We start from the raw sequence: 21300 nt of genomic DNA on the forward strand, positions 1-21300 counted from the left end.
TCTTCTTGCGAGGCGCTCTCGGGCAGCAAGCAACGCCGTGAGGGCTCCCCTGCCTCTGCGGTGGATCTGGAGCTCGAGGCTTCGCTCCGTTCCAAGCTGGAGGCGGAGCAGGCGACGGGCGAGCAGGTGGCTCGTGACCACGAGGCCTGGGCCTCGGGTCCGGAGTGGTTGCAGCGCTCGGAGAGGGAGGGTGTGCCTGGATCTGGTCCGCAGGGCTCTGGATCTGGCCCGTCTCTCACTCCGGCGCTGGACCCGTGGGAGGCGGCGGTGGCTTCTGGTGGCGGGGTTTTTGCGTCTTCAGCCTCCGTGCCTGCTTCGGGTGTGGGGCGTGGTTCGTCTGCTCCATCGCGTCTTCCCCCTCCTCCTCGCGCGGCTGGGGTCGGTGCTGGTGCTCGTCCGCTGTCTCGGTCCTTCGTGGGGCCGGCGCGGCGGCCGCCCGGCCCGGCCCCTGGGGCGCCCCCCTCCCGGGGATGGGGGATGGGATCCTTCCTCCTCCTCCGTCGCTTCCGCAATCCCGCCCGTCCTCTGCTTCCCATAGCAATCCCTCGGTGCTCACCTGCTTCACCTGCCACAGTCCTGGTCGTTTTCAGTCTCGCTGCACCAACGCCCCATTTTGTTTGATCTGCCGCTCTGATGGTCACCTCACGGTCAACTGCATGAACATGTAGAAGCCTCCCGCGGTCCTCCAGTTCGGCTCGGGCCTCCCCGGATGCACCTTTTTCACTTTCGATGGTGACTTGCCTGTCCGGGAGGTGGCGCCTGCTTTGTCTAATGCTGCGATTGTCACGGTAAAGGATCAAAAGATTTCGCCCCAAACTCTTCTGGAAGGGCTCCGCATTTGGGATGAGGCTGGATGGGACTGGCAAGTAGTGCAGATGCCTGATTATGAGTTCTCTGTGGTGTTTCCCTCCAAAGAATGTTTGCGGATGATTGCTTCTTGCACTAGCTTCACCTTGCCACTCAATCAATTGGTGGCCTCTGTCAAAGCGGCTTCTTGCAATGGTACGGCAGTTGGTCCTCTCTCCTAAGTCTAGGTTCTGATTGATGATCTGCCTGCTGGCCTCCGTTCGTCTGCTTTTCTCATGTCTTTTGGGGTTTTGATTGGGAAGCCCATGGAGGTGGATGAGGAATCTCTGAACAAGGTTGGCCCTGCTAGGATGAAGGTTTGGTGTGTGGATCCCGATCGTGTGCTTGGATCGATTGATGTCTTCCCTTCTCCCAATGGTATCAGACTTCGGGTGTGGGTGGATGGGGCGGCTGTTTTTCAGGCTCCACCTCCCCCTCCTCCTCCTTCTAACCCCTCGGACAAGCATGACAAGGAGGGGGGTGGATCCTTGGGTGGCCCTAATCAGAGCAATGGGTCTAACCTTCGCTTCACCCAATCTGAATGGGATGGTTTGGCTGAGTCTGAACGAGAGTTGTTCACTCCCAAGCTCCTTCTGGTGTTGCTCCCCGCGAGGATATGGCGATCCCGTCTGCTGCTCCGACTGTCCATGCTGCTAGTGCTGATCTGTTGAAGTTCCCTCCCTACTCTGCTACTCCCGTATCTGGTGCTTGCTCCAACCTTCCGGTTCGCCCGCTCTCCCCCACTCGCTCGGGAATTGAGGATCTTCCTGCCTCCCCTGCTCACGACGTGGTGGAGTCCCAGTCCCTTCAGAAGAAGAAATCCTCAGTGCGCAAATTCTCGGCTAAGAGCAGGAACTCGTCGGGCTCGAAGCAATCCATGATGGGGGTCTGCCGGCGTTTTGATAAGGATATGGGATCTATGTCTCGTTCGGGTCCCCCTCCGGTCTCTCCTGCTGCGCGGTCGCCTGCCATTCAGTGTCCTGTGTCCACGGCTTGCAAAGGAAGGCGGGTGGCAAATTCGGGTGGTTCTATCCTGGAGCGGGCTGAGAAGCGGGCTGCGGCGAAGGATCTCCCTCCCCCAGGTAATCTCCCCGTCCCCTCTTCTGTTGCTTCTCTGGTTCGGTTGGTTCTTCCTTCTTTTTCGGATGATCATCTTTTAAATATTATGTCGGATGTGGGTGTGGTGATTGATTTGTCTGTTGGCTCTCCTAGCTCTCTTCTTGCTACCATTCGGGCTAACGAGATGGCTCAGGCAGCCATAGCTAAAGCCAAAGAGGCCGTTGCTTCTTAGGTAGGGGCTTCGAGTAGTGATCCGGCTGTGGACGCGGGCGCTGGTTGTGGCCAGCCTCAATCCAGTCTATCTAAGAGGGGCACTAATAAGCGAGCTAAATCCTGCGTGGCTCCTAGCAGGTCGAGCCTTCGAATCAAGAATCTTTCTTATAAATGAGGGCGTTATTCTGGAATATTAGAGGGTTCGGTGCTAGGGGGCGCCGCGACCAACTCAAAGATCTGATTCGTTCTAGCCATATTGACTTTGTGGGGCTGGTTGAAACCTTCAAGGAATCTTTTTCCCCTAATGGTTTTTCTGCTATCGTGGGCATGGACAGATTCAATTGGCACTTTTTACCTGCTTCGGGTCACTCTGGTGGGATCTTGATAGGCTCCAATAAAGATATTTTTGATTTTGTTGCTTTTGATCATGGGATCTTTTGGGCTAGCGTTGTTCTCTGTCATAAAGCTATGAATATTCTCTGTGAGTTTATCATCGTTTATGGGCCGGCGGACCATTCTTTGTCGCCTTTATTTCTTAATGAGCTCTCGATGAAGATCGAATCCTGCAATTTCCCGATGGTTATCGGGGGAGACTTTAATCTTCTGCGGTGTCCTTCTGATAAAAGTAATGATAATTTTTCTTGGCCTCTAGCTAATGCCTTTAACGACTTCATTAGTGCCAATGCTATTCGTGAGCTTCCCCGGGGCGGAGTCCGCTATACCTGGTCCAACCATCAGGCTATCCCTATTAGATCTGTGCTTGATAGAGTCTTCCTGTGTCCCAGGTGGGATTCCATGTTTCCTAGGGCTTCTCTTTCCGCCAAGTGCATTGTCGGATCTGATCATACCCCCTTAATTCTTGATGATGGTACTATCAGCCTTAGACCTCCGGCTAGATTTCAATTTGATGCCTCCTGGCTGTCCGTGGATGGTTTTGCTGATTTGGTGGCCGCAAAGATCTCCCTCTTTCTTTCCTCCAATGCTCGCTCTTTTGGGCCTCTGGATGATTGGCACTCGTGCTCCTATAACCTGCGTAAATTCCTTAGAGGTTGGTCTCATAACTGTGCGGCGGAGGATCGTCGTACCAAATCTTTCCTTGAAGATCAGATTCTGTCGCTGGATTGCACGGCCGACTCTATTGGGCTTTCTGACGATGGTTGGGCGGTCCGTTATAATCTTGAGGCCGCCTTAATGCAGTTGCACCACCAGGCTGAGATTTATTGGCGTCAATGGGGTACTCTTAATTGGAATTTAAAAGGTGACTCCCCCACGGCGTATTTCTTTGCGATCGCGAACGGTAGGCGTAGGCGGTGTGGTATCAACAGCCTGTTGATTAATGGAGTGCGATCTTCGGATCAGTCTGTCATTATGGCTCATGTGGTGGATTTCTTTTCTTCTTTGTTGGGGGCTAAACCTCAATCAGGCTTCTCCATTTCCCCCTCCCTTTGGAACATAGGCTTTAAAATCTCGCCCGAGGAGAATGCCTCCTTGATGATCCCTTTGTCTGATCAGGAAATCTGGGATGTTGTTAACTCTGCCAACCCTAATGCCGCTTCTGGGCCAGACGACTTTTCTATTCCTTTCTTTTGGAAATTTTGGCCCCAGTTGAAACAGTTGGTTTGTAATGTTATTCAGGGTTTCTGTCTTGGTACTGTCGACATTGCCCGCCTGAACTATGCAGTGATATCCCTGATCCCCAAGGTTAAGGGTGCTGATGTAATTTCCCAATTTCGGACTATTGCTTTGATTAATAACTTCGCCAAATTTCCGGCTAAGGGCTTTGCGAATCGCTTGTCGCCGGTCTCTCATAGAGTTATTAGCCCCTACCAATATGCTTTCATTAAAGGGTGTTTCATCCTTGATAGTATCCTGTCCCTTCACGAGATTGTTCATGATCTTCATTCTCGGAGATCCCAGGCGATTATCCTTAAGTTAGATTTCGAGAAAGCCTATGACTCGGTTAGCTGGCCCTTCCTCAATCAGGTCCTCCTTGCTAAAGGGTTCGACGGCGCTTATGTTCATCGTGTCATGCAGTTGGTCTCGGGTGGCCATACTGCCCTTTTGGTAAATGGTTTCATTAGCAATTTCTTCGCCAATGGTAGGGGCCTTCGCCAAGGGGATCATGCTTCCCCTGTTCTCTTTAATTTTGTGGCCGACGCCTTCTCATGCATGCTTTCTAGGGCGGCTCGTTGTGGGCACATTTTTCCTGTGGTCTCTCACTTACTTCCGGAGGGTGTTTCCCACTTGCAATATGCGGATGACACAATTATCTTGGTGGAGCTGGACAACACGTGCATTGCCAATCTTAAATTCATCCTGCTGTGTTTCGAAGCTGTTTCGGGTCTTAAGATTAACTTTGCTAAAAGTGAGGTCCTGGTGACGGGCGTGGATGAGGAGGAAGCCTTGCGGGTGGCCAGGCTTCTTAACTGCTCCTTGGGTTCCTTCCCCTTCAAATATCTAGGCCTCCTTATTTCTCCTGGCGTGCTCCATGCTAAAGACTTTGCTCCAGCGGTCGCTAAAGTGGGTAACAGGGTTCTCCCTTGGAGGGGTAGATACAATACCAATGCTGGCAAAGTTGCTCTAATTAACTCCTGCTTATCCTCTCTCCCTATGTTTCTTATGGGCTTCTATCTTCTTACTGATGGCGTACATGCTGGCTTCGACAAGCATAGGGAACTTTCTATTGGAATTCCGCGGATAACAAACGGAAATATAGGCTGGTCAAGTGGCAACATATGTGTAAGCCTAAAAACCTTGGGGGGTTAGGCATTATTAACACTCGGGTGATGAACATTTGTTTGCTTATTAAGTGGTGGTGGAAAATTATGATTAGCGGGGCTGATTCGCTATGTTTTTTGATTCTTAAGGCTAAATATTTCCCATACTCCAGCCCGTTGGTTGCCACTGCGAGTCACGGCTCACAATTTTGGAAATCCCTTGTCAAAGTCAGACCTACTTTTCTGGAACATGTTAAATTTATCGTTGGTAATGGGACGGCAGTCCATTTTTGGTTGGACTGGTGGTCTGGGGATGCCCCCCTTGCTGCTACCTTTCCGGTTTTGTTTTCTTATTGTCCTAATCTGGCTATTTCCATCGCGGAGGTGGCGGCTAATAACTGGGATCTGGCGTTTCGTCGGGCCCTGTCTCCTGAAGAGTTGGAAGATTGGCAAAGGCTCTCTGCCCTCTTCCCCGTGCTCTTGGAGTCGGCCGATTCTGTGGTCTGGCCTCATTCGGCCTCAGGTAGATTTTCAGTTAAGTCATTGTATTCTAGACTTATTGGTGGCTCCCCTATGAACAGATTTTCTGGTGTTTGGAAGGCTAAAGTCCCTCCTAAGATTAAAATTTTCCTTTGGCAAGCCTTTCGCGGTCGCCTTCCGGCTGCTGATCAGATTAAAAAGCGCAATGGTCCTGGCTCGGAGTGTTGTCATCTCTGTGGTGCCTTGGAGAACTCGGATCACACTTTTTCAATTGCGTGCTGGCCAAGTTTGTTTGGTGCTGTGTCAGATCTTGGTTACAGGTTTCTTGGAACCCCTCCTCATTCTCCGATATTCGAAACCTAGCCAAAGTTTTGGTTGGGGTTACCAAGAGGGTGTTTTGGGTCGGCCTGGGAGCCTTGTGCTGGGCTCTTTGGACTATTAGGAACAAATTTACTATTGAACATATCTTCCCATCTAAGCCTGCTGACGTTCTTTTGAAATCATGTATACTATTGCAGCAGTGGAGATCATTGACTAAGGAGGAAGACCGGGATGCCGTGGACCTGCTCATCGACAAAATTCGGGCTTCGGCATCCCTCATCTCCGGGCGGGATCCCGTCGTCTAATCTTGGGGTTGCTGTTTGCAAAGTTTAGGTTTCTCTCCCTCCCGGCCTGCGCGCCGTGTTTGGCATGATGCCTGTATCCCTTCTTTTTGTCGGTCTCAAACTATTTGCTCGGTGCACTGTTTGCGTTGCTCCGCTAGCTGGTCTCTTTCCTGTTCGGTGTCATGACGCTGCCGTGTGGCTTTATTTATAAAGTCGGGCTCTGGCCTTTTCTCTAAAAAAAGGGCTACCGGAGGCCTCCCTGATGTCTGTGCCCCGTGCTTCAGCGACCGGCGCAGCAGGTCCCCCACCATGGACCGCGGGAACGCCCAGAGTACCAGGTTGCTGGAGTAGCTCGGCGGGGCGGTCAGGCGCCGCCGCCCGTCCACGGAGATGCGGATGGTGGAGGTCTCGCTGGGGCTGAGCCCTCGCACGTGCGTCATGGTGCACCACAGGTGCGCGAGCGTGGTCTCGAACCGGCTGAATGGCCGGCCACGCCCCTCCGATGTCTTAGCGCATAGTCCAGCGATGAAGTCTGTGGTGAAGTGCGCCTTGTGGATGATCACGTTGTCAGCCCCATGGTGCCCGGCCCCAACCTGCTTGAGGTTGCTGGACGACGACCGGTAGTACTCGATGCCGCGCGTCCGGAAGAGGTCGGGGTGGTTGTGGCCTTGTCGGGCGGCGGTGATGGAGCGGAGATGTCCAGCCCTCTCGCGGCACGGCCCCACACGATGAGGAAGTCGCTGGTGGTATGGCCGTCGGTGACCGCGTGGTTGGCCGTGAACCGGACGGCGAGCGAGCCGCACGCAAAGCGCGTGAGCTAGACCTGCACTACCTCCTGCACGTTGCCCTCCATGTTCGGGTGCAGCTGCATCACGAGGTGCGATGGCTTGGGCGGCGTGAAGTCCACCAGCGTGGCCCCGTCCATGTGCACTTCCACGAGCCACGCGTCGTGGTCGTTGAGCAGCACCCCGGCGAGCAATAAAATCTCAATCAAAACTTTGTAGGAACAACTGATTCAAATGAAATATTCAGGAATGAGAGAGGAAGAGGAAGAAGAATCATTGCGAGAAAGAAGAGAAGATTGAAGGTGAAGGGGAAACCAGGTCAATTCTATGCAATGAGAAGATAAAAGGGGTGAGGTGAAATAACTCGTGGGGAGGATGGAGTAATTAAAAGATGAGAATGGAGCGAGAGGGGGTTGCTGGCCTTCGACTCTTGACGTTTTGTTTTCTGATGAGGGAGAGAGTCATGCGTTTTTTTCTTGGTGGCTGAGTTTTGATCAATTGTTATGCTTTGAAATTAACTACTGGCCGGAAGAGGACTGCTGACATGGCACATGTGATGTGGTGGGATAGTTGCATGTATGAGAAATGAAGTAATGGACCTACTTGATGATGTGGATAGCTTGCATGTCAAGAGAAATAGGATAGTGGGATGAACTATTTAGGTATTATAGATGAGAAGGCAGTTACGCTGTTTGGCTTGCCAAGAATGATGTAAGAGATAAAAAAAGATTAGTGAACCAGTCCTGATCGTGAAAAAAAATTGTTTCTACATGGGTGAATGATAGTGTGCGACATATGAGGAGTCAGTGGCCAAAGCTAATCTTTTGAAGGTATGATGTTGTCTCCGTGAGGAGGGATGGGTCAAGGCGAATGTCAACGATGATATGTTTTTTTTGAAATAAAAGGTAGCTCTTACTACCTTATGCATTTCAAAATAGGCCACGGCCTGATGACCGAAGAGGTCAATTACATGAAACTTATGTTATGCACCATGGTACAGAGGCCATAAGTTGCCTTGGAAGAGAAGAGAAAAACAGTGGGGGATGGGGGTGTTTAGAGGAGATTACATGGCATCTGCTTAGTATCTATGCTAGGAACTAATTTGATGCACCCATAAATCTATAGACTCTTTGTCCCTTGTGTGCATAGCCCTATTCATCCAAAGTGATAAGAGTTGGACAACATATTGTCTGGTGTAAGACGGTGACCAGTGGTTGAGGTGGAAAACCTTGTCGTTCCTTGCGTGCCATAGCGTGACAGCACATGCAGCAAAAAGAACATGCACTTTTCTGGCAGCAGGCCAGCAGGAATGTAGTTGTTGCACAAACTCCATAATGTCGGGGGAACAGGAGGCATGACTGGCCACGTTCAACTTGCTCCAGACTGCATCCGCCGGAGCACAACGTAGAATAATGTGACTAATGGATTCAGTGGCCGGGCAGATATCACAATCAGGATGAGAGGCAACAGAAAACCATCCCTTCTTTGTCATATTGTCCCGCGTGTTGAGTCGCCCCCAAAAAGCGAGCCATAGAAAGATCTGGTCTTTGAGAGGGATGATAGGATCCCAGATCCATTGCGTGAACGTACACGACATACCTTTGAAATTCAGCAACCCATAGATATATGCTGTAGTGACCTCTCGGTGGCATATGGCGGTTCGACGAAGGTCCGGTGCGCCGTAGCAGGCAGCACATCCAGCAGAAGAGAGTTGAGACGATGCAGCTCCTGAACCGTAGTTGTTGAGAGGTTAGGATGCAACTGAACATCCCAGCAGCCATTGGCAAACTGAGAGGCGACTGTACAACAGTTGTCCTTTGCATAGGAGTATAGAACTGGCAAGATGAAATGAAGACGGCCAACCCCTACCACTTGTCATGCCAGAACGAGATCACCTGGCCTTCACCGAGGGAGCAAAACGTCGAGGCTGTGACCATGGAGATGCATTCCTTGAAACCCTTCCAAATAGCGATGTCTCTGTTGGCTGAGCTGTGTGGAATGCGAGCAGAACAGTATTGATGGGTGAACCACTGATAGCAGGGGACATCGGAGCTCTGTAAAACCCTAGCGGTGAACTTGCATAACAACGCCTGATTGTGTGTCGTGAGGTTCCGAACACCCAGCCCCCCGGCGTCTCTAGGCATGGTTTCAAAATCCCATGCAACCAAACATTGACCACCCTTGACAGAATTCTTGCCTTGCCAGAAGAAAGCACGGAGCAAACTTTCGAGTTTTGCAATAGACTCCTTAGGCCATGGAAAGCAAGTCATGTAATAGCTTGGGATGCTGGCTAGTACAGAGTTGATCAAAGTGAGGCGACCCCCCCAGGACAGAAAAGCAGCGAGCCAACCAGATAGTCGTCTGTCAACTCTGTGAATGACTGGCAGAAGCATACCATGCTTGATTTTGTGAAGAGAAAGTGGCAGCCCCAGATATGAGCATGGAAAGGACGAAACAGGGCATCCAAACAAAGCAGCAATCTCATTCGTAGTGTCCACGTCAATACAAATAGGGATGAGTGTGGTTTTGTGGTAGTTAATCTGCAGTCCAGAGAAGGCAGAGAAGGCCTCTAGAATCTGCTTGATAATTGCAGCTTGCTGGGTATTTCCTTGGAAGAGAATTAAAGTATCATCCGCATACTGCAGAACTGGAAACATGCGATCCGCGCCCAAAGGGTGAATTAAAGCACCAGATTCAAACTGGGAGCAGCAAAGTCTTTGTAGAACATCAGCAACCAAGATGAAGAGGTACGGAGAGATGGAATCTCCCTGCCGCAACGATGATATGTTCAAGCTTCAAAAGATAAAGGAGGCATGAGCGGTTCTCTAGGATCATCATGACACAATTGTGGTCAAAGCATGTAATTTTCCTCTTTGATGATTGTTTCAGAGTCGATGAAGCTATTGGCCTGCCAAAGGGTGATCAACTTTGCAAGGGAAGTCAAAGTTCACTAAGTTAGAGCTAGAATCAAATACTCCCTCCATTCCCTTATACGAGGCCACTATCAAAAATATATTTTGCATCAATATAAGGCCACCAACAATAACCGAGGCAAAAATTAATGATGTTTTTTCCTACTAGCAATTTTTTAATAGTTACATGCATGTAGTCATAATGACACTCAGCTATTTCCTTTCCATTCATTCGTTGCATACTTATGGTGCATTAATGATCCCGGTTAACAAGAAAAAAAGTTGACTTGCAAAACAATCATTAAATTTTATCTTGGTACCTGTAATATGAGTTTATGGCCTTGTATAAGGGAATGAAGGGAGTAACAAGGAGGTGGTAAACAATCTCATCGATAGAAAGTGACATGTCTCTCTATGGTCCTTTGGTGGGGGATCAAACTGCTGCCGCTTCAATCTGTGAAAGAGACCAAGATCATATGGGTACGACTATCGGCAACACGGCTGCGCACAAACCTAGCTACAGAAGGTTGTCGTCAAGAATTATGTAAAAAACCTAGTTTATTTTAGCACGAAAGGTACTAGGGATGCTTTGAACGCAGATATGCTCGATGCTATGATATTCAATAGGAAAATGTTATCTGCCGAACGTTCACCAGACATCCAATCTCGACGAACGTTGTCAAGACCGTCAGATATAAATCTTACTTTAGCAGTTTTCTCTCAGAACTTCCCTGCACTTTAAACAAACTACAATCCAGTAAAAAAAACTGCGATGCCGATTTTGCAAAATACCACCCAGTCTCATTCAATATCAATACATATAAAATATCGTCCAGGGCTTCGTAAATGCCACCCTAGCCGGCGAACGTTACGTACATACGGGGTCATGAAAAAACGACAACGTTTCCAGCTAAAAGAATCCAGTGGCTATAATATTCAGAAGTATAGCAAATCCGGTGGTAATTTCTTTTATAAGGGAAAGCCGGTGATTTCATGATAACCTATCCCAAAGTACAGCAGTCCTTCATTATTTTCTTTAAAAACGCGGAAGCCCGGTGACTGGAGTAGGCGAAGCAGGGAGCAATGTCGCCACCGACGAAGAAAGAGAGGGCGGCAGAGGCCAGGGCGAGCTCGTCAAAACCGATCGTCTCGGCGGCTCCCCAGGTTCAGCGGCGGAGGGTGGGTGGAGGCGGGTGGACGAGCTGCCGGATATCCTTCTACGCCTCCCGCGTCTACTTCCTGCTCATCATCCTCCAGATCCCGCTCTTCAGGTCAAGAACAATTCTCCTATCTTCCCACCAAGAGCCAGTACTGTTGGTTTCTCCAACAATTCTCTAATCTCTCTCGCAATTCGAAGAATAAAAGCATAGGGATCACAGTAATTCTGGTTGCTAGCAGATCTTACCTTTTAAGGGCCAGATCCATTGTTCAGTCATAAGTCGATCTCACTCATCTAGTAGTGATCTAAACGCTCTTATATTTCTTTACGGAGGGAGTACTTCATATTTGCTTGCATCTTTTAGCGGCATCGTACTATGTTTCTGGCTTAATTTTGGTGCATAGTTGTTGTTTCCATGTCTTTTGTGTGGTTAATCTTACTAATCAAGCATGCTGAACTCTACCGGTAGCAGTGCCTGGGGTGATTGCCATCCGACTGAACGGTAGGCAGCTGTGTGTAGACTAAATTACTGTTTAGGGATGTAGAATAATAACTTACATGTGCATACTTATTTTTCATTCCGGTACTGTGTTGTTTCATACACTGGAAGTGTTTCTGATGAGGTAAAGGTGGGCAGTTTTGCTGTTATTTAAGCAACACTCCCTTGGATTGGGAACTAGAACAGGCTAGTTTCTAAGGTTTTTAGGCTTTATTCTCCAAAATTTTGGTCTGCTGATGAAGACTGGAAGGAGGCAACCTTTGTTTTCTTGTAAGTAACGGTATTTTGAAATTTGTGCTTATGTTGTGTAGAGCATCAGGAATAACTTGTTTGTTAGTTGACCTGAATCCTCTCAGGTTCACTGTAATGCCAATCTTTATTTTTTTAAGTCTCGCCTTAATCTTATATATTTGAAGCTGGCAACCTTTTCAACAAATCAGCCATATGTTTCTAAATTTCATAATCTGGAACCAGGTTTATTCTTAAATATCCTGACCTATATACAGTGATAGCTGACGAGTGAACTTCTTTTTACCCCGACGCCGATCCCATGGCCCCTCTCGCTCTCGCGACTCCTATGCCGCCATACACCCATCACTGCCACCTCTCCTAGAGGGTCTTTGGCTAGGTCTAGGAGGTATGGATTCAATGTATCGGGTCCCGCTGTCGATGTTGCTGGTGGAGATCCGTCAGCGGAGGTGAATGGAGGAGGAACGTGCAGCCAAGTAGAGGCATCGGCGGGCGATTCCGGCGATTTCACTAGCGATACCGGAGGAGAGTAGGAGGCTCTATGGGGGATCCCAGGTGGTTGCGGTGGACCGGATCTTCAAATGGATCGCAGGAGGTGGCGGCGGATTCTTGACAGGCTCATTGAGCCAATTCACAGATCCATGAGTACCTGCTCTTTTCCCCATATTCTTGGTGATGGGAAGGGAAAAACTAGAAACCACGTCTTTCACTCCGGCAAGGAGGGTGCAGAATCAGGCGAGAAATGGTTACTCTCGGTCATACACGGCGGCGCTAGTGGTAGTGGTGGAACATTCGCATCCATCATCGACCTTGGTGACCCAAGAAAGGAAGATTCCGATTATAGCTGGGAATGAAATTTGCCATTCTTTTGTTTTCTAGATAAAAGATGGTGCCTTATCGAGATGGTTGGGTGTTACAGCTGCTGGAGAATCTCGGCTGTTTCTCATTGACGGCAGTGGTCGCAAGTTATGAGAAAAAAATGAGGTAATTTGTGAAGGGTTAGGGACATGCTTTCCATGCCATGTTGTCAAATTTGGTGCTACTTGTAGGAGGATAAGATCTGGAACTGAAACATTTGGATTGCGCGCGGGGGCGCCGGGGGTGGGGGTGGGGGGGCTGGTCGCTGCTCTGGCGTGCAGTTCGGTCTGATTGATGGTTCAGGGCAGGGCTTGGGCCGGACCGGGCCTACTTGTTCTGTGGGCCCTAAATATAATAAGCCTGGCCCTGTCCATTTTGACCCAGAACATTTTGGGCATTTGAGAGGAGGAGCTAGGGTTTGTGGAGTAGTCTTTGTCCGCTCCACTCCCACACGCACCCCTACCCCTCTCCCGTGCCCTGTGCAAGCGAGCGGTGACGAGAAGGCGACTAGATCTTACGCCTAGGTGCGGCCCTGCCTTCACTGATGGGTCATAGGCAAGGGTCTGTCGATCTCCTCCTTGCTACCCTCAACGTTTTGGTCCATATTCAGGACGAGGGAACATAAGATTAGATCCAGAGCAAGCGAGAAGAGAGGAATAAAGGACGTGGGACGATATGCATAGTCGTCGCCAGGAGGAGTGGATACGAGAAGATGAGGTTGGTGGAGAAAGATTGATGCCGGATGGAGGAATGCCGTCGGATCGAGCAGCGTAAAGCTGATGAGGTGCGCCGCCTGGAATTGTCGCGCAAGGAGGAAGAGCTGTTGGCAAGGGAAGGAGCTCTTTAGGAGGCACATTTTTGTGCTACCAAGATGAGGGCTGGCAAGGACAGATGGAGTCATCGCCCCGAGATGTTTGATGGGACGGTGGCAACAGAAGCTATGGCGGCAACAAACATCCATGTCAGAATCTATTGCTGCTGCAACTAGTCTCCCCCAGCTGCCTGCTAGATCGTCTCCTTTGACACAGAGTAAATCATTTGCTATGGCTAGTCGGGCGGGGCTGACTAAATATGCTCAGGGTAATGTGTTGCAAAATAATGATAGGGCACACGCTGTTGCTACCATGAGAGCTGAGGATAGGAATGTTGGTTCAGTTAATGGGGCTCGCCAGTTGCAACATCCACCCTTTTGCGGTATGATGGTTGTGGTCTTGGCCATTGTGTAGACAAGTGCCCAGACTGAAAACCTTGGGAGTCTGCCTTCTCGTTCTTTGGATAAACATAATTTGATCAAGGCTTTTACTCTATTCCATGGTGGCATCTGATGTTTAGACCGCATGACCAATTGCATTAGACCTTTGTAAAAGTTGTCTAGGGTGATGTTAATAGCACACAGATAGAACATGAATTTGGGTCTTGGGCTAAAACCGTTGGTATGAAATGGAGATTCTATGCCAAGCTAGCTTCAGAGACCGAATTTATTGTGAGATTTCCTAGTGCTCATCTATGGATGATTGCCTACTTTGGCAAGCTCTTTATAAAAACAGTAAAAGGGTAAACTGTCTTTAGGGTAACTGCTTTTGCTGTCAAGCCCATTGCTTTGGATATGAATAGTTTAAGGATTTTTGCTTCTGTGAGGGTAAGAATTGGCTGTATTGATGTTGGCCTGGCCCATGCTTCTGAAACTGGGAGCTGGTGATGGGGGCAAGGGTGCCGATCATTCGATGATAATCACACTCTTCTGATTTGGGCGGAGAACGACTTTGACGATCCGACTACAAACGTGCAATGACAGTTGTGCCTTAGCACTCGCTAAGCAAATTTCCTGGACGTTGCCGACGATGCTAGAAGCATGGTCAACCTGACTATGAAGGTCTAGTCACTACAAGCAATCAAAGAACAAGCAAGAACTATGATAAAAGCAATCTGAATATTGGGAGTATATGAAGTTGTTAGAGTAGTATATATATAGCCATGTAGCCTTTTGTCTTTACCTCATTGTATAAGGGGTTTTCTGCATATTTCCTGCACCTGTACATGTATATATACTGGCCCATGGCCCCATGGGAATACAAGTTGCATATTTCCTAACATGGTATTAGAGCCTTAGATTTTTTTTCGCACGCGCAACTTGTGCTCTCCGATCCAATCTCATCTCGTACGACCGCTGCCTTCTCCCACCGTACGTCGCTGTCTTCCTCGTGGATGTGTTGCGCCTGCGTAGGTCAACGCCTCTGCATACCCCGCGCAGGTGGCTCGCTGCGTACTTGCTGCAGTTCGCATGCTCCCGCATACACAAGCACGTGGCCCGCTGCTGCTGCACCCAGTCCGCTCCACCCAAGTGCTTTGTGCGGCTCCACTCCATCTGCTAATTGGTCATCCACCGCTGCTGCTGCTCCACCCAATCCACTGGCCCCGTCCTGCCCGACCGCTTCCTTCACGATTTGGGTGTCAAGGGCTGCTTCTGCACCTCCAACCTACTGTTGTTGCTCAGGGGTGTAACTGCTCGTGTGCTGCTCTTCCTACTGCACCTCCACGACTGCCTTTGGTCTGAATCAGCGTTGCCTCGTCCTCTTTCGCCGTTTCCTCTGGCCGGCTCTCATGTTTGGATCTGCTGATTCGATCTACTGGATTGGTCATCTGCTGCTTTCGATCTGTGTAAAAAAAACTACTATGGTGTCTTCCGCACGCTTTGGTGATTTTTGACGGTGTTTTCGGTGTTCCCTACACTGATCCTGTCTCGCACATGTGCCTTTCCTCGGTGCTTGGTGCTCGTCCGTCTGTGCAGTCGTCCTGTATGGTGATTTCCGCAAATGTGATGGCCGTTCTATACCGTTCTCTCCAGACGGTCTTGGTGGTTGCTCTTCCATGACTCTTCCTACGACCTCTGCACATGGTGATTGTCGCTCTACTCCGACTCCTATCGCGACTTTCATTGGTAAATGTCGTTCTTCCCCAACACCTCTCGTGACTTTCACCGGCTGTGCTGGTACATATGACTCCACCGACCGCGCCTCGCACACGCGCCTTCCCTTGGCGCTTTGTGCTTGTCTACATGCGGACTCGTGTCCTCCACCGGCCTTTGCCGATGCTACTGGTCATGCTACACCGCCTCCTCTGGCGGCTTCCACTGGTGGTGGTGGCCGCTCCTCTCCCAGTGTTACTGTGTCGCCTACTTCAGCTCTCTACTTCACTTAGCAGTAGATTGTGGGACTTCGTGGTCTGCTGACCGCCTCCGGCTCTTCCTTGTCGGGTGCATCTACGTCGACCTCTTCAGTTGAGCCCCTGAGCAGGAGATTATGCGCCTTCGGTGCTTGTTAGCTGCATACTCTGGTTCTTCACCGACGGGTTCTGCTGGTTCTGCTACCGACTCCTCTAGCATTGTGAGACCACCTTCTACACAGTCAGGTACATCTCCATGGATTCTTGATACTGTAGCATCTTTCATATGCGTCATGATTCATCCACCTTGTCTTCTATTCGTGCCATCGATTCTCCTGTTCATGTTCTTACTATTGATGGTACCTCCCTTCCGGTTCATGGTCGAGGCATTCTTAGCACTTCATCTTTTCATGTTCCTGATGTTGCTCATGTTCCTCAACTTACCATGCAGCTCCTTTCTGGTGGTCAGATTGTTGACTCTGGTTGTCGGATCATTCTAGACTTTGACTCTTGTTCTGTTCTGGACCGTCACACTGGTGCTCTCCTTGGTGCTGGCCCGGCGTCGTGACTCTCAGGGTCTCTGGGAGCTTGACCGGCTTCACCTTCCCTCCGCTGCTACCACCGCCAGTCTCCCCCCCTCTGTTGCCTTGTCTACCAGCTCTTTTCAGCAATGGCATCATCGCCTTGGTCATTTGTGTGGCTCTCGTCTCTCCTCTTTAGTTCGACGCGGCCTTCTTGGATTCGTCTTCCGTGGTGTGTCTTTAGACTGTCAGCGTTGCCGTCTTGGTAAACAGATCCAGTTACCTTATCCTCATAGCTAGACCGTGTCTCAGCGTCCTTTCGACCTTGTTCACTCTAATGTTTGGGGTCCAGCTCCCTTTGCCTCGAAGGGAGGTCATCGCTACTATATTATCTTTATAGATGATTTTTCTCGACACACGTGGATATATTTTATGTCTTCTCGTAGTGAGGTCTTATCTATCTATAAGCATTTTGCTGCCATGGTTCACACTCAATTCTTACGCCTATTCGGGTGTTTCGTGCTGACTTTGCTGGAGAGTATATCTCCAAGATGTTGCGTGGATTTCTTGTCGAGCAGGGTACTCTTGCTCAGTTCTCTTCTTCTCCTGGTGCTCATGCTCAGAATGGCGTGGCTGAGTGCAAGCATCGTCACCTTCCTGAGACGGCTTGTGCATTGATGATTGCAGCCTCTCTTCCGCCTAACTTTTGGGCTGCGGCTGCCTTCACTTCCACATATCTCATCAACCTTCAGCCATCACTGCTTTGCAGGGTGGTGTTCCTTTTGAGTATCTTTTTGATCGTTCTCCTGATTACTCGACGCCTTGTTTGTTTGGTTGTGTTTGCTATGTTCTTCTAGCCCCTTGTGAACGCGCCAAACTGTCCGCTCAGTCTGTTGAGTGTGTCTTCTTAGGCTATAGCGATGAGCATAAGGGCTACCGTTGTTGGGATCCTATCGGTCGTCGGATGTGTATTTCTCGGGATGTGACTTTTGATGAGTCTCGTCCCTTTTATCCGTGCCCATCTTCCTCGACCTTTTCAGTGGAGGATATATCTTTCCTCACTTTTCCTGACACACCTATCACTCCCGTTCAGCCCTTGTCTATCCATTGTGTTGCCCCTGCTTCTCCACCTATTATCGATTCGTCATCACCATCGCCCATGGTTTCATCACCTCACATGTCACCCGATTCTCCACCTTCATCACCAGTGACTTCTTCATCTCCATCCCCTGAGTCTACCTCGGCGATTCCTCCTTGTATTCTTTCATCTTTTCCTCAGTATTATACTCGTCGTTTGCGTCTTGTGGATGCGTCTACTGATGTGCCATCTTCCTCCTCTCAGCCTACTTATGGCTTACGTCCTCGTCCGCTTCCGCCTGTTGACCGCCTTGGTTTTCCGAGTGTCGGTGTTGCTGTTCTAGAGCCAACTTCTTATCGTCAAGCTGTTGTTCATCCCGAATGGCAGTTTGCGATGGCAGAGGAGCTTGCTGCTCTTGAGCGCACTGGCACGTGAGACCTTGTTTCTCTTCCTCCCGGTGTTCGTCCGATCACTTGTAAGTGGGTCTACAAGGTTAAGACTCGCTCCGCTGGTTCTCTTGAGCGCTACAAAGCTCGCCTTGTGGCTCATGGCTTTCAGCAGGAGCATGGTCGTGATTACGCTGAGACTTTTGCTCCTATGGCCCATATGACCACTATTCGCACACTTCTTTTCGTGGCCTCTGTTCATCATTGGTTTGTGTCTCAGCTTGATGTCAAGAATGCCTTTCTTAATGGTGAGTTGCGTGAGGAGGTTTACATGCAGCCTCCACCTGGGTATTCTATTCCTGATGGCATGGTCTGCCGTGTCCGTCGCTCTCTCTATGGCCTTAAGCAAGCCCCTCGCGCCTGGTTTGAGCGTTTTGCCTCTGTGGTGACTGCCGCTGGTTTTTCAACGAGTGCTCATAATCCAACGTTGTTTCTCCACCTTTCCGCTCGTGGTCGGACTCTTCTTCTCTATGCCGATGACATGATCATCACTGGCGACGACCCCGAGTATATTGCCTTTGTGAAGGCCCGTCTTAATGAGCAGTTTCTTATGTTTGATCTTGGTCCTCTTCGGTACTTTCTTGGGATAGAAGTCTGGTCTGCCTCTGATGCCTTTTTTATTTCCCAAGAAAAGTATATGCAGGATCTTCTTGCTCGTGCTGCGCTTACTGATGAGCGCATTGTTGAGACTCCCATGGAGCTCAATGTTCATCTTTGTGATATTGATGGTGACCCCTTGTCTGATCCGACACGTTATCGTCATCTTGTTGGGAGTCTTGTCTATCTAGCTGTCACTCGTCCGGATATCTCTTATTCAGTCCATATTTTGAGTCAGTTTGTCTCTGCTCCATCGTGTTCTCCGATATCTTCGTGGCACGATCTCTCACCGTCTGTTCTTTCCTTGCTCCAGTTCGTTACAGCTTCATGCCTTTTTACGTGGGCTAGTGATCCCTCGGATCGCCGTTCACTTTCTGCTTACTGTGTTTTCCTTGGTGGTTCTCTCATTGTCTGAAAGACAAAGAAACAGACCGCAGTTTCCCGTTCGAGTGCAGAGGCTGAGTTGCGAGCTATGGCTCTTTTGACGGCAGAGGTGACTTGGTTACGGTGGTTACTTCAGGATTTTGATGTTTCTGTCACTACACCTACTCTGCTATTGTTTGACAGTACAAGTGCTATTAGCATTGCGCGCTACCCTGTGAAGCATGAGCTCACCAAGCATATTGGTGTTGATGCTTTTTATGTGCGCGTTGGTGTGCAGGATCAGGTTATTGCTCTTCAGTATGTGCCTTTCAAGTTACAGTTGGCGGATTTCTTTACGAAGGCCCAGACTAGAGCACAACATGGCTTCTATCTCTCCAAACTCAGTGTTGTTCATCCACCATGAGTTTGAGGGGGGGTGTTAGTGTAGTATATATATAGCCATGTAGCCTTTTGTCTTTACCTCGTTGTATAAGGGGTTTTCTGCATATTTCCTGCACCTGTACATGTATATATACTGGCCCATGGCCCCATGGGAATACAAGTTGCATATTTCCTAACAGAAGTCCGGGCGGACGTATATATACTGGCCCATGGTCCCATGGGAATACAAGTTGCATATTTCCTAACGGAAGTCCGGGGCAGACCCAGAACAAAAATGTCCTGTTGTCCACATGTACACTGTATGAAGGTGGATAACAAACAATAATATACATAAAAGTAATATACTCAACAATATTAAAATATTCGGCAGTAATAATATCTCATTTTAGCACTTCAGGTTTACTATGAAAGTTTACTATGAAGTAATTTTATGAGCAGGTAGCTTTTCCTTAACTTCTTGTGCCATTTCAGGGTCCCTTGTAGAGCAGGCACATGCACTACACCTATTCAAATTACATCTTCACAGTTGGTCTCAAATGAGATATTCCCACCATCTGTTGTGAAGGCCATGCTCTACCCTGGAGCTATAGTGCGCAACCTCACTACAAGAATGAGCATGACATTTCCAAGGTGGAGTGACCTGTTCGACATATACAATCTGACAGAAGCTAAGAATGCTTCAGCAGTAATTGATCTACAGCGTCTAGAGGTGCTCTTATATAACTGACCTACAACTCCATGAGAAAAATGTTTGTGACAACTCTTGATAAGTTTTCTTTATATTCTCTCTCCCCTGAATCAGATGCTTGCCGGAAGCTACTTCTGTGTTGCTGGAGCACTCGTTGGCATCATTAACCCTGGGAGGATGATCTTGTTTGGTACGCTTTTGGTTATCTGGGGTCTCGTGAAAGATGCGCTCTTCCGGAAGCCTGTGATTAATGATCCAACAGAACCAGTATATGTCTATCCTACCATTTTGATTGCACTGATTTGTTCATTCATGTCAATAACTTACAATGTGAAGAAGGCGATGAGCAGCCAGTCTGTTTCTATCTCTAAGCCACTGCAAAGTTCTGCCAAGTCAAAACTGAAGTAGGATATTGTCAGTTTGTCAGCCTTTGTCGATGTAGTTCATCTCCATCATCTGATTTGCTGAACTACTCAAGACTGATTATGGTTCTCATGTATCACTAATACTGTAACCATTAATTTTTCTCACTTATATCGAAGTCTCACACTATATATAATTTTGATTCATGCAATTTCATGTCTCATTGATGTCTCTTTTAGATTACTACGACTGCAGCATTGTGCGACCCTTAATTTTTTGGAGTATTACTTAATTTTTGCAAGTTGCAACGAATCATTTCTCCCATCTATGTTGCTTGCTACTCTGCAAATATATCTCAAGTACTTGGACGTATGGTATGATATCTGTGCCGACTGATTTTCTTTGTCAATACATGTCTGTTAAATCATCAGATTATTCCTTTCGAAAGGACGAGATCCTTTTCTTGCATAATTTTCTGTTCGATTTCACGAAGTACATGCAAACCGGATTTTTATCTAAACTGAAGCACATTCATTAACAAAAGCAGCTAAACCCTGTCTGAATCTAAGGCGGCGCATGTCCTCCAAGTCTTACATTTTCAACATACTCCCTCCGTCTGGAAATACTTGTCATCCAAATGAATAAAAAGGGATGTATCTAGACGTATTTTAGTTCTAGATACATCCCTTTTTGTCCATTTTGATGACAAGTATTTTCGGACGGAGGGAATATTTCATTAAACAAAGGCGCCTAAACCCAGTCTAAATCTAAGGCGGCGCATGTCCTCCAGTCTTTGTTGTTCCCGTCTGTGCCCATGTCATGCGACCATGTGTATGTCGTCTTAGCCCATGTCATGCGACCATGTGTATGCCGTCTGTGCCCATATCGGGCGACCATATGTATGTCCGGTGGTCGGCTGAGCTCCGCCCATGTCATGCGACCATGTGTATGTCATTTGTGCCCATGTCGGGCGGCCATGTATATGTCGGGCGGTCGGCTGAGCCCCTCGGAGTGTAGGTGCGGTCGTTGATGAAGAAAAGTAGGACATGGTACACGAACCGGCTCATGGGAGTTGATGAAGAAAAGTAGGACATGGTACACGAACCGGCTCACGGGACTTGAGGCTGCGCCGCCTCATGCCCTACTCCTCGTCGGAGTCCGTTGTCGATGGGCGTGAGGTCGATGATGGACGTGGACAGGGCTGCACGCTCGCTGTGCCATCGGTGCCAACGAAGCGTCGTTGGTGCATTGGCGGCGTGAAGGACACGTAGCTACTGGCGTTCTTGTCCGTGATCGCA

At 48.9% G+C, this 21300-nt stretch overlaps 1 protein-coding gene and 1 pseudogene across 1 annotated transcript; one reads left to right on the top strand and one right to left on the bottom strand.

Moving 5' to 3' along the window:
- Positions 1-235: 235 nt before the first annotated feature.
- On the bottom strand, positions 236-8486 carry LOC123067497 (putrescine hydroxycinnamoyltransferase-like; annotated as a pseudogene).
- A 2102-nt stretch (positions 8487-10588) lies between these two features.
- LOC123069835 (uncharacterized) lies at positions 10589-20213 on the top strand. Its single transcript, XM_044492778.1, has 3 exons — positions 10589-10888; positions 19423-19660; positions 19754-20213. The coding sequence occupies exons 1-3, from the start codon at positions 10701-10703 to the stop codon at positions 20045-20047; spliced, it is 720 nt and encodes a 239-aa protein (XP_044348713.1). The 5' UTR covers positions 10589-10700; the 3' UTR covers positions 20048-20213.
- Positions 20214-21300: the final 1087 nt, after the last annotated feature.

Source organism: Triticum aestivum, chromosome 3B, assembly GCF_018294505.1.
Source record: "Triticum aestivum cultivar Chinese Spring chromosome 3B, IWGSC CS RefSeq v2.1, whole genome shotgun sequence".
Taxonomy (NCBI): Eukaryota; Viridiplantae; Streptophyta; class Magnoliopsida; order Poales; family Poaceae; genus Triticum; species Triticum aestivum.

What these genes read in the sequence shown, in the direction of transcription:
- LOC123069835 (XM_044492778.1), top strand. Translation starts at nt 10,701, where the DNA reads ATGTCGCCACCGACGAAGAAAGAGAGGGCGGCAGAGGCCAGGGCGAGC. An exon ending in CTCCAGATCCCGCTCTTCAG is followed by an intron (nt 10,889 to 19,422) that starts GTCAAGAACAAT and finishes GTGCCATTTCAG; the next exon opens with GGTCCCTTGTAGAGCAGGCA. An exon ending in TTGATCTACAGCGTCTAGAG is followed by an intron (nt 19,661 to 19,753) that starts GTGCTCTTATAT and finishes CCCCTGAATCAG; the next exon opens with ATGCTTGCCGGAAGCTACTT.